At 45.7% G+C, this 12,790-nt stretch overlaps 1 protein-coding gene across 7 annotated transcripts in view; it reads right to left on the bottom strand.

Annotated features, from left to right (window-relative positions):
- The window catches only part of ODAD2 (outer dynein arm docking complex subunit 2), a 165,096-nt gene that overhangs the window by 130,554 nt on the left and 21,752 nt on the right, over positions 1 to 12,790 (bottom strand). For all 7 annotated transcript variants that reach the window (XM_039523975.1, XM_039523974.1, XM_039523977.1 and 4 more), the window contains one exon: positions 3,170 to 3,387. In XM_039523975.1, coding sequence (XP_039379909.1) covers positions 3,170 to 3,387 — 218 coding nt within the window. The remainder of the gene's footprint in view (positions 1 to 3,169; positions 3,388 to 12,790) is intronic.

Raw genomic sequence — 12,790 nt, 5'->3', positions numbered from 1 at the left:
AGCTCATGTTTAGCTGATTATCAACCATGACTCCCAAATCTTTTTTAAGTATCAGAGGGGTAGCCATGTTAGTCTGGATCTGTAAAAGCAGCAAAGAGTCCTGTGGCACCTTATAGACTAACAGACGTATTGGAGCATGAGCTTTCATGGGTGAATACCCACTTCGTCGGATGCACGTCGGATGTAAATTTTTTTTAGTTGCTGCTTCCCAGGATAGACTCCCCACATCCTATCAGTATGGACTATGTTGTTCATTCATAGATGTATACATTTACATTTAGCCATATTAAAGGCATATTGTTTACTTGCATCCAATTTCCCAAGCCATCCAGATCAGTCTATAGCAGTGACCTATTCTCTTCATTATTTACCACTCCCCCAATTTTTGTGTGATCTGCAAATTTTATCAATCATGGTTTTATGTTTTCTTCCAGGTCTTTGATAAAAATATTAAATAGTATAGGGCCCCAATAGCAGATCCCTGTGGAACCCCACTAGAAACACACACTCTCAGTGATGATTCCCCAAGTACAGTTACATTTTGAGCCCTATCAGTTAGTCATCTTTTGATTCAGTCAATGTGTACCCTAGTAATTGTATATTGTTCTTGGTTTTTAATCAAAATATCGTGTAGTACCAAGTCAAATGCCTTACAGAAGTTTAAGTACATTACAGCAACACTATTAGTACTGGAATGGGTTACCTAGGGAGGTGGTGGAATCTCCTTCCTTAGAGGTTTTTAAGGTCAGGCTTGACAAAGCTCCGGCTGGGATGATTTAGTTGGGAATTGGTCCTGCTTTGAGCAGGGGGTTGGACTAGATGACCTCCTGAGGTCCCTTCCAACCCTGATATTCTATGATTCTATCTTTATCAACCAAACTTGAGTTAGTTCTATTTTCCATAAACCCATGTGGATTGGTATTAATTGTATTATCCTCCTTTAATTCTTTATTAATTGAATCATATATCAGCTGGTCCATTTTCTTGCCCAAGATCCATATCAGATTGACAGGCCCATAAATATTTTAAAATATTGGCACATCAGCTTTCTTACAGTCTTCGTTAACTTTCCCAGCATTCCAAAACTTATTGAAACGCAGCATTAACGGTGTAGTGAGCTCCTCACCTAGCTCTTTTAAAACTCCTTAATAGCAGAGGGTTGTAGCGAAGTCTTATATTATTAAGACTTCAGTAGTTATACAAAATATAATACAATAAATGTAATGTACTAATATAGGCCTCTATCCTGCAAAGGTACCTGAAAGATTGCTAGGGTCTGCCAATGTGGACCTCTTTACAGGATCAGTCTCATAGTATGCAGCATCAGAATAAATAATTAAAACTAAACAGCTGTTAAAACTCATTGTTTATGTTGTTCTTGTCCCATCCTAACTAGAAAAAGCCTTGACTATCAGCATTACAGCTCAACCAATCAGGATGCAGAAAGCAAGATCTGTCAGTTGCTGTACTTATGTCCCCCTCCAGCCACTTTCTTTCATTGGTTTGCTTCCTGAATGCTGGAACCATGGAACACTAATTACCTCTTCTTCCTGTTCCACTAGCCCTTTTCCTTTCTTCTTTCCTTGTAGAAGAAGAAAAAGACTGAAGGAAGAATGAAACAGACAGAAGAGGGGGAAAAAGAATAAAGAGTTCATAAAGGGAGAAGAGAAGCAACTAGGGACACCACTCCTCTTCTGCTTTTCATAGTCCCAGCATCCTGAGTTCCAGAAACAGCTCAACTCCACTTCCAGGGGTTCTGTCACTGACTAACCAGCTAATAATGTTTTCTCCTTTCAGAGGAGCTGTACTCTTGCTGACTTTCACAACCACTTGGTACCTGCTTTGACACCCACTTGTTACCCGCTGTATTGATTGACTTTATAGGGACCTTCAGACAAGCTTCTCCTCACCGTGTTGTTCAGCTGTTTCAGATAGTCCCAGAACAGCAATTTTCCCAGGCTACAAGGACTGTGGACCACGTAAGCCCCAAATCTGGGGGCTCCCATCCAGACATGTCCACATCAATTATGGGAAGTTTGGATTTCATTTCTGACTCTCTCTCTCACCTGCAATGGGTTTTATTTTTTAATATGATTCTCTCTTTCCTCATTACAACACAGTTGTTGGCAGGTCTGAGCATACCTGTGATCTCCACAAGGGCCTGCTCTGGCCCTCTCATCTAGGATCCTCTTGTTCTAGTGTTCCAGAACTTCAGGAGGACTCCCAGACCCTGCTGGTGCAGCCCGTTTGGCTAATCATAAATTTACACTCTCTACAGAAGAGACACTCATGATTTGTACCTAGGAGAGCAATCAGACCCTCTCCCATTAAAATGACCGATACCTGGGCTCTGACTAAAATGACCTATACCTGGGCTGTGCAGGAAGGTATGTCCTGTACCACTGAAGCCTCATCCTATCAGTCATGCCCATGCCCATGGGTTGCATCCAAGATTTGTCAAATGTGCTTCCTCCTACAGCATGTCAACTCTGGGGTTTGAAGGGATGAGGCATCTATTTCCTCTTTCTTCAAGATGACCACCTTGTCCTAGGCCTCCCCTCAGACAGTCATCCTCCACTATCACTTGGACTTGATGTCTGTGGCAGATCCTGATTTCAGAAAAGAAGATCCATCTGTACTGTAAATAAACTCTCTTCTGGGTTTCTACTGCTTGCTATGTCCACTGTTAGCCAAGATTATTGCCATATAGATGAGTAAAAGTGTGTTATATGACAAGGGAAGATTACTTCCTGACAGTCTGGTTTATTACAGTCCTCTTCTCGCCTCAGAAAGTGTTGCTTGGAATAGGTTGTCTACTCCTTCATGCCTTAGAAACTTTTAATTGAGGAAAATGGTTGAATTGAGGCTTAAATACTACAGATGACGGCAAGATCTTGCTGACTCCTTCCTGACAGGTGGAGCACCATCATGATGACATTCCAGGCTGTTGTCAGGTAGGATGGCAGAAGAGGACTATAAGAAACTGGATTACAAGTGAGTAATCGTCCCTTAAAATGTTTTATAGGAGCAGGCCCCTGAATTTTATTTTGTATTTGTTTAATTTATTTTCAATTAAAAAGAAAATCACAGACATACATTGTGTTTCCAAATCATTAGTCTGAATTAGCAAAGTCTACTATAAAACTCAGTTTTTCAAATAACTACATACTCCTGGGAAGCAGGAAGCCCAACGTTCTTCCACTTCAGAGATGGTTCTAATTTCTTGTCAATGGGTTTGCTTTTTACAAGAGGACTCTTCGTCTTCTCAAACACATTCTTTTCTGAATAATCGTAAAACTTTTGGGATTGGCCTACATCCTCAGCATCAACTATTTCCATATGGTGATAATGCTTTTCATACGTTGGTTCTTCAAAAAAAGTATAATCCTATAAAAAATGGAGAAATGGTCTGTCAATCATATTGCCACATGAATAATACACATTAAAATAAGTTAGAAGAAGAAATCCCAGGATACATTACTTTAACAATTATACATGGCATATGCAGAACTTTGAATGCATTCCATTGTGTACATTTAAATTGCCTTTCAAAGAATGCAGTATCCATATTAATTTGAAAATTCTTAGGGTGAAAACATTTGCCACTATATACAAACTGAAATGTATTTAAAAACAAAGTCATTAGCTAAATTTGGAAATTCTTGAACTTACACTAAAGGTCCATTTTGTCCCATTGCTAATCTGCAACACCAGCAGTGCTACAAAATTCAATTTCAAACCAGTTTTAACGGTCCAATCCTGCAAACTCTCTCACTCTGCTTTCAATGGACTACTTGTATAAGGGCTATTTTCATGAGTAAAGCATTTGCAGGATCAGGTCCCTAGTTTTTAATCTTTAATTAGCAATAAAATAATCCACTCTGTGAATGAGTGCTGATTAACACGTTCCCTACTTGGACAGTGAGGCTTGAAGCACTAGCTCATATCTCCAGTAAACCCAAAGAATACATCCAACTCTATCACATGGTGTGGAGTGTTTGTTGCCATTGTAAAATATGCCACCCCCCAAAAAAATTCATGTTAAAAATAAGTTAATTAATATGCTGATTAGTTTCAAGTTTGTATGTTAATTTTTTAAACGTAAAATTAATGTAAATATTTTCTCTTTATATTTTTTTCTGTTTTGTCTTTGAAGGGTGTTGTCGGTACAATCTCATGTAGGGAGCTGAATGGTCCTTACAAAACCAACAACTGGCTCTGTCTAGTACCAGAGTTTTTCAAAGCATTGACAACAGAACACCTATTGCCTCTTGTCAACTCTTATTTCTACAGGACTATTCAGCTTTGACAGGAAAGATAACTTATGATTGTTCATTATTATTATTCCAGCTGTCACTAGCATGTATCCAAGCAGTGACATTCTTTTATGTACCTGGTCCACGGCAGTTTTAAAGAGACTGTCAAAGTGTGGCCTGCCTCCTACTAGTCTGTGATGGGAATTTACTGTCCCATGCATGTTGACCCAAATGTCTAACACAGGGGTAGGCAACCTATGGCACGGGTGCCGAAGGCGGCACGCGAGCTGATTTTCAGTGGCACTCACACTGCCCGGGTCCTGGACACCAGTCTGGGGGGTTCTGCATTTTAATTTAATTTTAAATGAAGCTTCTTAAACATTTTAAAAGCCTTATTTACTTTACATACAACAATAGTTTAGTTATATATTATAGACTTATAGAAAGAGACCTTCTAAAAATGTTAAAATGTATTACTGGCACGCAAAACCTTAAATTAGAGCGAATAAATGAAGATTCAGCATACCACTTCTGAAAGGTTGCCGACCTCTGGTCTAACACTTAGCTAACTCATGTTAACTAACACACTTTAAAAGTGTAATCTAGACAAGGTAGATTGCCTTTAACACATGCTAAAATGGTCAAGCTGAAGCCTGGGGGGCATCCTAGTTAGGCCATAACATAACCATTTTAGCACATGTTAAAGGCAGTATGCTTCTTACAGCTACCCTGTGCTAACATCTCTAACAGTGATTAACATCACACCTTTAAATGTTAGTCTAGACAAGGCCAATAAGACAATACAAAAGCTGATTAGCTTTGCAATATATGTGAGGTAATGAACTCTTTGAAGCTATTCCTCACCATCGAAAATGCATCAAAAAAACTGGTTACTTACCTCTTGTAACTGTTGTTTTTCCAATAGGGGTGTGTGTGTGTGTGTGTGTGCCGTGTGCATGATCGTTGGAAGGTTTTTCCCTTAGCGGTACCCGTCGGGTCGGCGGTGGAGCCCTCTGAAGTGGCGCCTTCATGGCGGTGTATATAGGTCCCTGCCTACCCGCCACCTGCTCAGTTCCTTCTTGCTGGAATACTCCAACAGAGGTGAGGCGGGTGGGATTTGGAATGGACATGAGCAACACATCTCGAAGAACAACAGTTACGAGAGGTAGGTAACCGTTTTTCTTCTTCGAGTGATTGCTCATGTGCACTCCAATAAGTGACTCCCAAGCAGTTTCCCTGGAGGAGGGGTCGGAGTTCACCTGGTTGCTGAATGCAGGACTGCCCTGCCAAAGACTGTATCATCTCTTGCCTATTGGGTGATGGCATAGTGCAATGTGAAGATGTGGATGGAAGACCACGTTGCTGCCTTGTATATGTCCTGGAGAGCGACCTGCACAAGGAATGCTGCGAATGAAGTCTGTGCTCTTGTGGAGTGCTCTGTCAGCGGAGGGGCTGGAATCTTAGGTAGGTCGTAGCATGTTCTGATGCAGGACGTGATCCATGATGAAATGCGCTGGGATGAAATGGGAAGCCCATTCATTCTCTCTGCGATTGCAATAAAGAGCTGTGGTGACTTATTAAATGCTTAGTGCGCTCTATGTAGAAGGCTAGGGCATGCCTGACATCCCAGGAATGGAACATTCACTCTCTGTTACTGGCATGTGGCTTAGGGAAGAACACCGGTAAAAATATGTCCTGGTTCACATGAAACTGGGACACTACCTTTGGTAGAAACACAGGGTGAGGGAATAGCTGCACCTTGGTCTTTTTAAAAGACCATACAGGGGGGCTTGGAAGTCAGCCTTCTGAGCTCGGAGACCCTTCTGGCTGAGGTTATAGGCACCAGAAAGGCCACCTTCCAGGAAAGGTAGGACAGAGGGCAGGTTGCCATGGGCTCGAAAGGGGGCCTCATGAGCATGGACAGGACAGGTTGAGGTCCCACTGTGAAACGGGCTGCTGCACCTGGGGATAAAGCCTGTCGGAGCCCTTGAGAAAGTGGCCCACCATGAGATTCCCGAAGACTGACCTACCCGCTGTCCCCGCTTGGAAGGCTGAAATGGCAGCCAGGTGTACCTTGAGAGATGATATTGACAACCCCTACTGCTTGAGGTACAGTAGGTATTCCAAAACAAGGGGAATTGACGATTGATGCGGAGGCCTGCTCATCTGCAGAGACCAGATGGAAAACCGCTTCCACTTTGCCAGGTATGTGGCATGAGTGGAGGGCTTCCTACTTCCCAGCAGAACTTCCCTGAGTCCGAACACTGAACCTCTAGCAAGTTCAATCATGGAGTTTCCACGCCATGAGGAGGAGAGACTCCAGGTTGGGGTGTTGTAGACAGCCGTAGTCCTGTGTGATGAGGGCCAGGCACACAGGAAGGGCTACTGGTCTGTCCACTGATAGGTTCAACAGCGTGGTGAACCAGTATTGGCGGGGCCACGCTGGCTCTATGAGGATCAAGGAAGCCCTGTCCCGGCAAGCCTTCAGGAGGACTTTGTGTATGAGAAGGAAGAGTGGGAATGCGTACAGCAGATGATTCATCCATGAAAGATGAAAGGTATCTGCGACGGAGCCTGGGCTGTAGGTAAGAAAGGAGCAGAACCACTGGCACTTCCTGTTGCTCCGCATCACAACCAGGTCTATGTGGGGAAAGCCCCACCTCTGGAAAATCGAAAGCGCAATGTCCGCCCTGAGGGACCATTTGTGACCATGAAACGAGCGGCTGAGGCAATCGGTTAGCTCATTTTGTCCTCCCGGAAGGTATGCCTCTAGGTGTATCGAGTGGGTAATGCAAAAGTCTCACAGCCTGAGGGCTTCCTTCAACAGGGGAGAGGAGCGAGCACCACTCTGTTTGTTTATATAGAACATCGCTGTGGTGTTGTCCATCAGCACTGACACACATGTGCCCTGAAGGTGTGTCTGGAACACTTGGCATGCCAGACAAACTGCTCTCGGCTCCCTTACATTGATGTGCAGCAATAGTTCTGCATGGAACCATAGGCCTTGGCTTCTGATATTGCCCAGGTGCACTCCTCAACTGAGTGCCAAGGCATCCATGACCAGTAATAGCGTAGGTTGGGGTTTGGCAAAGGGTACTCCCACATAGACCACTTGCGGCTGTAGCCACCAGCAGAGAGACTTGAGAATGTGAGGTGAGAGGGTAACTATTCTGTCCAGTGGGTCCCTGCTGGGCCTGTGCACCTGTGCCAACAATGCCTGGAGGGGCTGAAGGCACAATCTGGGGTACTGGACCATGTCTATGCAAGCCGCCATATGCCCCAGCAGTTTCATGCAATTTCTGGCCATCGTTGTGGTGACCAGCGAAGGTTCTCGATTATATCCCTGAGTGATTGGAAGCGCAGCTTGGGCAGGAAAGCCCTGGCTTGCATGGAGTCCAAAAGAGCTCCCATGAATTCTGTTCTCTGCATTGGGGCTAGTGTGGATTTGGGCATGTTCAATATGAGGCCCAGCCTGAGGAAGGTGGCCCAAGCCAGAGACACATGCTCCGCCGCTTGTGCTTGCGATTTGGCCTTGATTTCCAGGTATGGGAAAACTTACACTTGAATTTGGTCGGAGGAAGGCTGCCATGACCGCCATACACGTCATGAATACCCAGGGGGCCGCCAAAAGCACAAACGGGAGCACCCTGAACTGGTAGTGCTGGCCACTGACCACAAAGCAAAGAAATTGTCTGTGGGCTGGGATAATGGAGATATGAAAGTATGCATCTTTCAAGTCGAGGGCAGTGTACCAGTCCCCCAGATCCAGGGAAGGAATGATGGAGGCCAGGGAGAGCATGTGAAATTTCACTTTCTTTCTGAATGTATTGAGGTCTTGCAGATCCAGGAGAGGGCGGAGTCCACCCTTGGCCTTGGGGATGAGGAAATAGCGGGAGTAAAACCCCTTGCCCTGAACTCCTGAGGAACCTCCCCTATTGCCCCTAGAGTGAGGAGAGATTACACCTCCTAGAGAAGGAGTTGTTTGTCAGAAGAGTTCCAGAAGAGGGACGGGGAAGTGGGGGTGGGAGGGAACAGAAATGGATAGAATATCCCATGTCCACCGTGCTCAGAACCCAGCCATCTGATGTGATCTGGGACCAAGCATGGTAGAAGTGGGACAGTCGATTCACAAAAAGGGGGTAAGGATCCGAACTCGGTACTGGTGCTCCGTCCTCGGGCACATCTTCAAAAGTTTGGCTTTGGGCCAGGGGGCTGTTTCAAAGAGCCTGGCCTTGGTCTGAAAAGGACTGTGATGGGTGCCTCCTATTATTCCTGCCTCGTCTCCTGGACGAGTCTCACCTTGGGCACCCGGCATAGAAGTGGACAGGGGCTGAGGGTGAGTCTTTGGGGCACAGAAGTGTGGATCCCCAGAGACTTTGGAGTTTCCCACAAGTCCTTAGGACTATGCAAGCGAGATTCCGTATTTTGGGCAAACAAGCCCACACAGTCAAAGGGCAGGTCTTGGATAGTGTTCTGGACCTCCGGTGGTATACCCGACACCTGCAGCCAAGTGCTGCATCTCACTGTAATGGAGGTAGCTGTAGTCTGAGCTGTCAAGTCTGCCGCATCTAATGCGGTCTGGAGGGAAGGTTCTTAAGACCACCCTGCCCTCCTCTAGAAGTGCATTAAACTCCTTGCGTGAGTCAGTCAGGAGCAACTCCTGAAACTTTGCTAATGCATTCCAGGAATTGAAAGCATAGTGGCTGAGTACCGCTTGCTGGTTGGCAACTTGAAGCTGGAACCCCCGGTCGAGTAGCCCTTCCAGCCAAAAAGGTCCAGCTTCTTAGTGTCCCATGACTTTGTAGCGGGTCCAGGCTGCCCCTGCCGCTCCTTATGATTTGCTGTGTCGACCACTAGAGTCCCCAGTGGGGGGGGGGGGAGTGTGAAAAGGTGTTCATACCTTTTTTCCAACACAAAATACCATCTCTCCACCCCTTTAGGGGTGGGTGGTATCAAGGTTGGGGTCTGCCAGAGCACCCTACTAGTGTTCTGGATAGTTCTTATCAGGGGCAAGGCCACCTTAGATTGACCCTCTGGGGCAAGGATGTCCACTATTGGGTCCAACTCCTCTGTGACCTCCTCTGCCTGGAGGTTTAGGTTTAGGGCCACCCTCCTAAGAAGGTCCTGGTGTCCCATGGTGTCCACAGCTGGTAGGGTGGTGGGGGTGCCTGCCACTGCCTTGTCTGGTGAGGAGGAAGAGGAGGCCCATAGGACCGGGTATTCCTGAACTTCCGGCTCCTTAGAGGCTGCGTCGGGTGCATCAGTCCCCCCATGACTGGAGATGGCTCCAGTACCACTGGCGGAACTGGCTCGGATGCTGTGCCCAAGTGTGAAGGCCCAGAATCCTTGTCCCCATGTGGGGTTCTTCAGAGCCCTGGGGGTGTGGTGTGACACCAATGTTACTGAGAGGAAGCACAGGGTGTGGATACCCTGGAGCCCTGACCCTGAGTCTGACGATAGGCCCAAGGAGTCCAAAAGGGCTATTGTACTGTGCCCTGCCACTGGGGTGGCAATAATACTGCCGGTGCCAAAGAGTTCATGACCCTCCGGTGCCAGCACTGGTGCTGGGATCACGAGCAGTATCGGCTGCATCAGAAGACAGAATACTCGGCCTCTGACTCAGACAAGTACTCTGAGCCCCACCATGGGGGGTGGGGGCACGGAGCCAAATGGTGCTGGGGAGGGGTACTGAGGTGATGGGGAGTGGCACCGTAACATTGTGGGCATGCCCCAATGGGGAACAGGAGGCGGTGTCGCCGCCATCGGTGCTGTGAAGAGTGCCGGAGATGGTGCCATATGCGGCTCTGTCATAGATGCCGCAGATGGTGCCATCGTCAGTGCCGCTGGTGGTGCCTGAACTTGGGCCAATGTCTGGAGCAGTGCTGGTGCTCGCATCTTTGGGGCAGGGGACTGTGCCGTCATGGCAATAAGGTCCTGCGCTGCCTTGTGGTATCTGGTGTGGAGGGGCCATTGAGATCTTCCTCCAATTCCCCCCGAGTCATGGAGTCCACCGGCACTGGACTCGAGGGACCTCTAGCTGGGGCCGAAGTCAATGTTGCTGGGTCTTGAAGGCCAGGCCGTGAGTGTCCTGCTGCAGGACGCACCCCACTGGAATTCCCTTGCAGCTTCTTGATGGGGGGAACGATCACTGTTTGCCTTCTTTTTCTTATGCAACACCAGGGACTTTGAGTGGTGCTGCCCACTAGAGCTGGCTTTACAAGCCAGGGAGTAGTGCTGATGCTCCTTGGAGGAGTCCTTTCTCGGTGCCAGGTCTCCCACACCGAGGCTGGGGCTGGGGCACTGATGCTGCCAGTGCCATTTCCAGTACTGGTGGAGGGCTGACTCCATCAGGAGGAGTTTTAAATGATAGTCCCGCTCTCTTTTAGTCCTGGGTCTAAAGCTCCTGCAACCTGAGCATTTGTTTGTCTGATGACCTTCTCCTGGGCACTTAAGACAAGCAGCATGTGGATCACCTCTGGACATAGGTTTTGCACACCTCTCGCACTCCTTAAACTCCTGCGACCGAGGCATGCCTGGGGAAAACTGGTGGGCAGGAGAGCAAAGTAAGCTTAACTAACTGCTGTTACTACAACTCAATTAAACTATTTACAAATAAGAAAAAAGGGAACCACTAGGTAGCCACTTGCGAATGCAAGACACCAAATTTCTCCAACGACCGTTACCGGCAGTAAGGAGGAACTGAGCAGGTGGCAGGTCTGCAGGGACCTATATACACCGCCATGAAGGCGCCACTGTGTGGGGCTCCACATCCGATCCAACGGGTACCGCTAGGGGAAAAATCCTCCAACGATCGTACACGCGGTGCACACACACACACACCTATTGGAATGCATATGTGCAATCACTTGAAGAAGAACTATCATTTCCTCTAAAGAACCATTTATTTTATGTCAGAGAAACAATCATAACAACTGAGCTGCAACTTAATTACATTTAAACAGTGAGAAATGCAGCGGCTATCCAGAGACACCAACATCTTTGGAGCTTTTTTGTTAGTTGTTGCTAACTAGCAGTTTGCTATGAGGAAGGGAATACCCATTCATTCCAGATCAGCAGAAATAATAGTATATTTAATATTTTATACACAAAATTTATAATGAATTCATAATCTGTATATTTTCAAAAATATACATCTATGGGGACTTTTTGCCATACTTATAGGAACACTTATTGTATTTTTAAATTCTATATTAATTCTACCTTCAAGAGTTCTAAAGCAGAGGCAGTTAGTTTAGTGAAATCAATCCTTTTGGCAGCAGGTTTAAAACAAATAAAAGGAAGTTCTTCACGCAGCGCACAGTCAACTTGTGGAACTCCTTGCCTGAGAAGGTTGCGAAGGCTAGGACTATAACAGCATTTAAAAGAGAACTGGATAAATTCATGGAGGTTAAGTCCATTAATGGATATTAGCCAAGATGGGTAAGGAAGGGTGTCCCTAGCCTCTGTTCGTCACAGGGTGGAGATGGATGGCAGGAGAGAGATCACTTGATCATTGCCTGTTGGGTTCACTCCCTCTGGGGCACCTGGCATTGGCCACTGTCGGTAGACAGGATACTGCGCTAGATGGACCTTTGGTCTGACCCAGTACAGCCATTCTTATGTTCTTATGTTCTTTTTAAAACCCTGTTACTGCAGTAATCATGACTAAAAATGTTCGTACATCACAATACTTATGATCTGTAAATTCACATTTATATACAGTTATGATGAATTATTTTTGTCTAAGCAAAGATGTAGAATGGATTTTAAAACAATGTATTATTAAAACTTTATTATTTTTAGACAGAACAAAATATTAAAGGTTAATACCAAAATTACTTGAAATACCTTAGGTCTGACTTTCAAAAATGTGCTATTCCAGTTAAAGTAAACCTGAGCTCAGCACCTCTGAAAATCAGGCCCAAGGTGGCTCAAAGTTGGACACACAAAGATGAAGTACTCAAAAGCTGTGTCTACTCTTGAAAATTTGGGTCCTAATTATTTGCTCATTTCACCAAATAAAATGGAGTCCCATAAACATGAGAATGAACTCTAAGAATTTTCTTCCAGCTAATTACATTTTTATGATAAATAATTTAGCTCTTCCATGTAGGGGAAATATATACTGTATTGTTGCCTTGTGAGCCAATATTCAGGATCTTGGAGGGTCTTTCTCTTAGGAAGAGAAAATGATAGTTGTTGGGTTTTGTTGTGAAAGCCTATTCATTTACAAAGAATGTACACAAAGTCCTGTTTCCCTGAACACAGTAGGAATCAAACAGGACACAGTTTCCTTGCTCAATATTCCAAGCCTTTTTTCCAGCCAGCACTCAATCAGTCTCTCTTTGCTTTTGCTCACTCACACTATAAGTGCGCATCTCTAGCTGTCCTTGGCTTTCTGCTCATTCTCTACCCAGCAAAAAAATACTGAGCCTTCTGCCTTTGCATTCAGCCTCAAATAAATCTCTCCACCCACACAGCTCATCCAGTGGCGCTGGAACACTTTGTAGTGGAGGTGCTGAAAGCCAGTTAAG

The sequence above is a fragment of the Mauremys reevesii genome, linkage group 2 (genome assembly GCF_016161935.1).
Source record: "Mauremys reevesii isolate NIE-2019 linkage group 2, ASM1616193v1, whole genome shotgun sequence".
NCBI classification, from domain to species: domain Eukaryota; kingdom Metazoa; phylum Chordata; order Testudines; family Geoemydidae; genus Mauremys; species Mauremys reevesii.
This window is presented reverse-complemented; position numbering and strand designations above follow the sequence as displayed.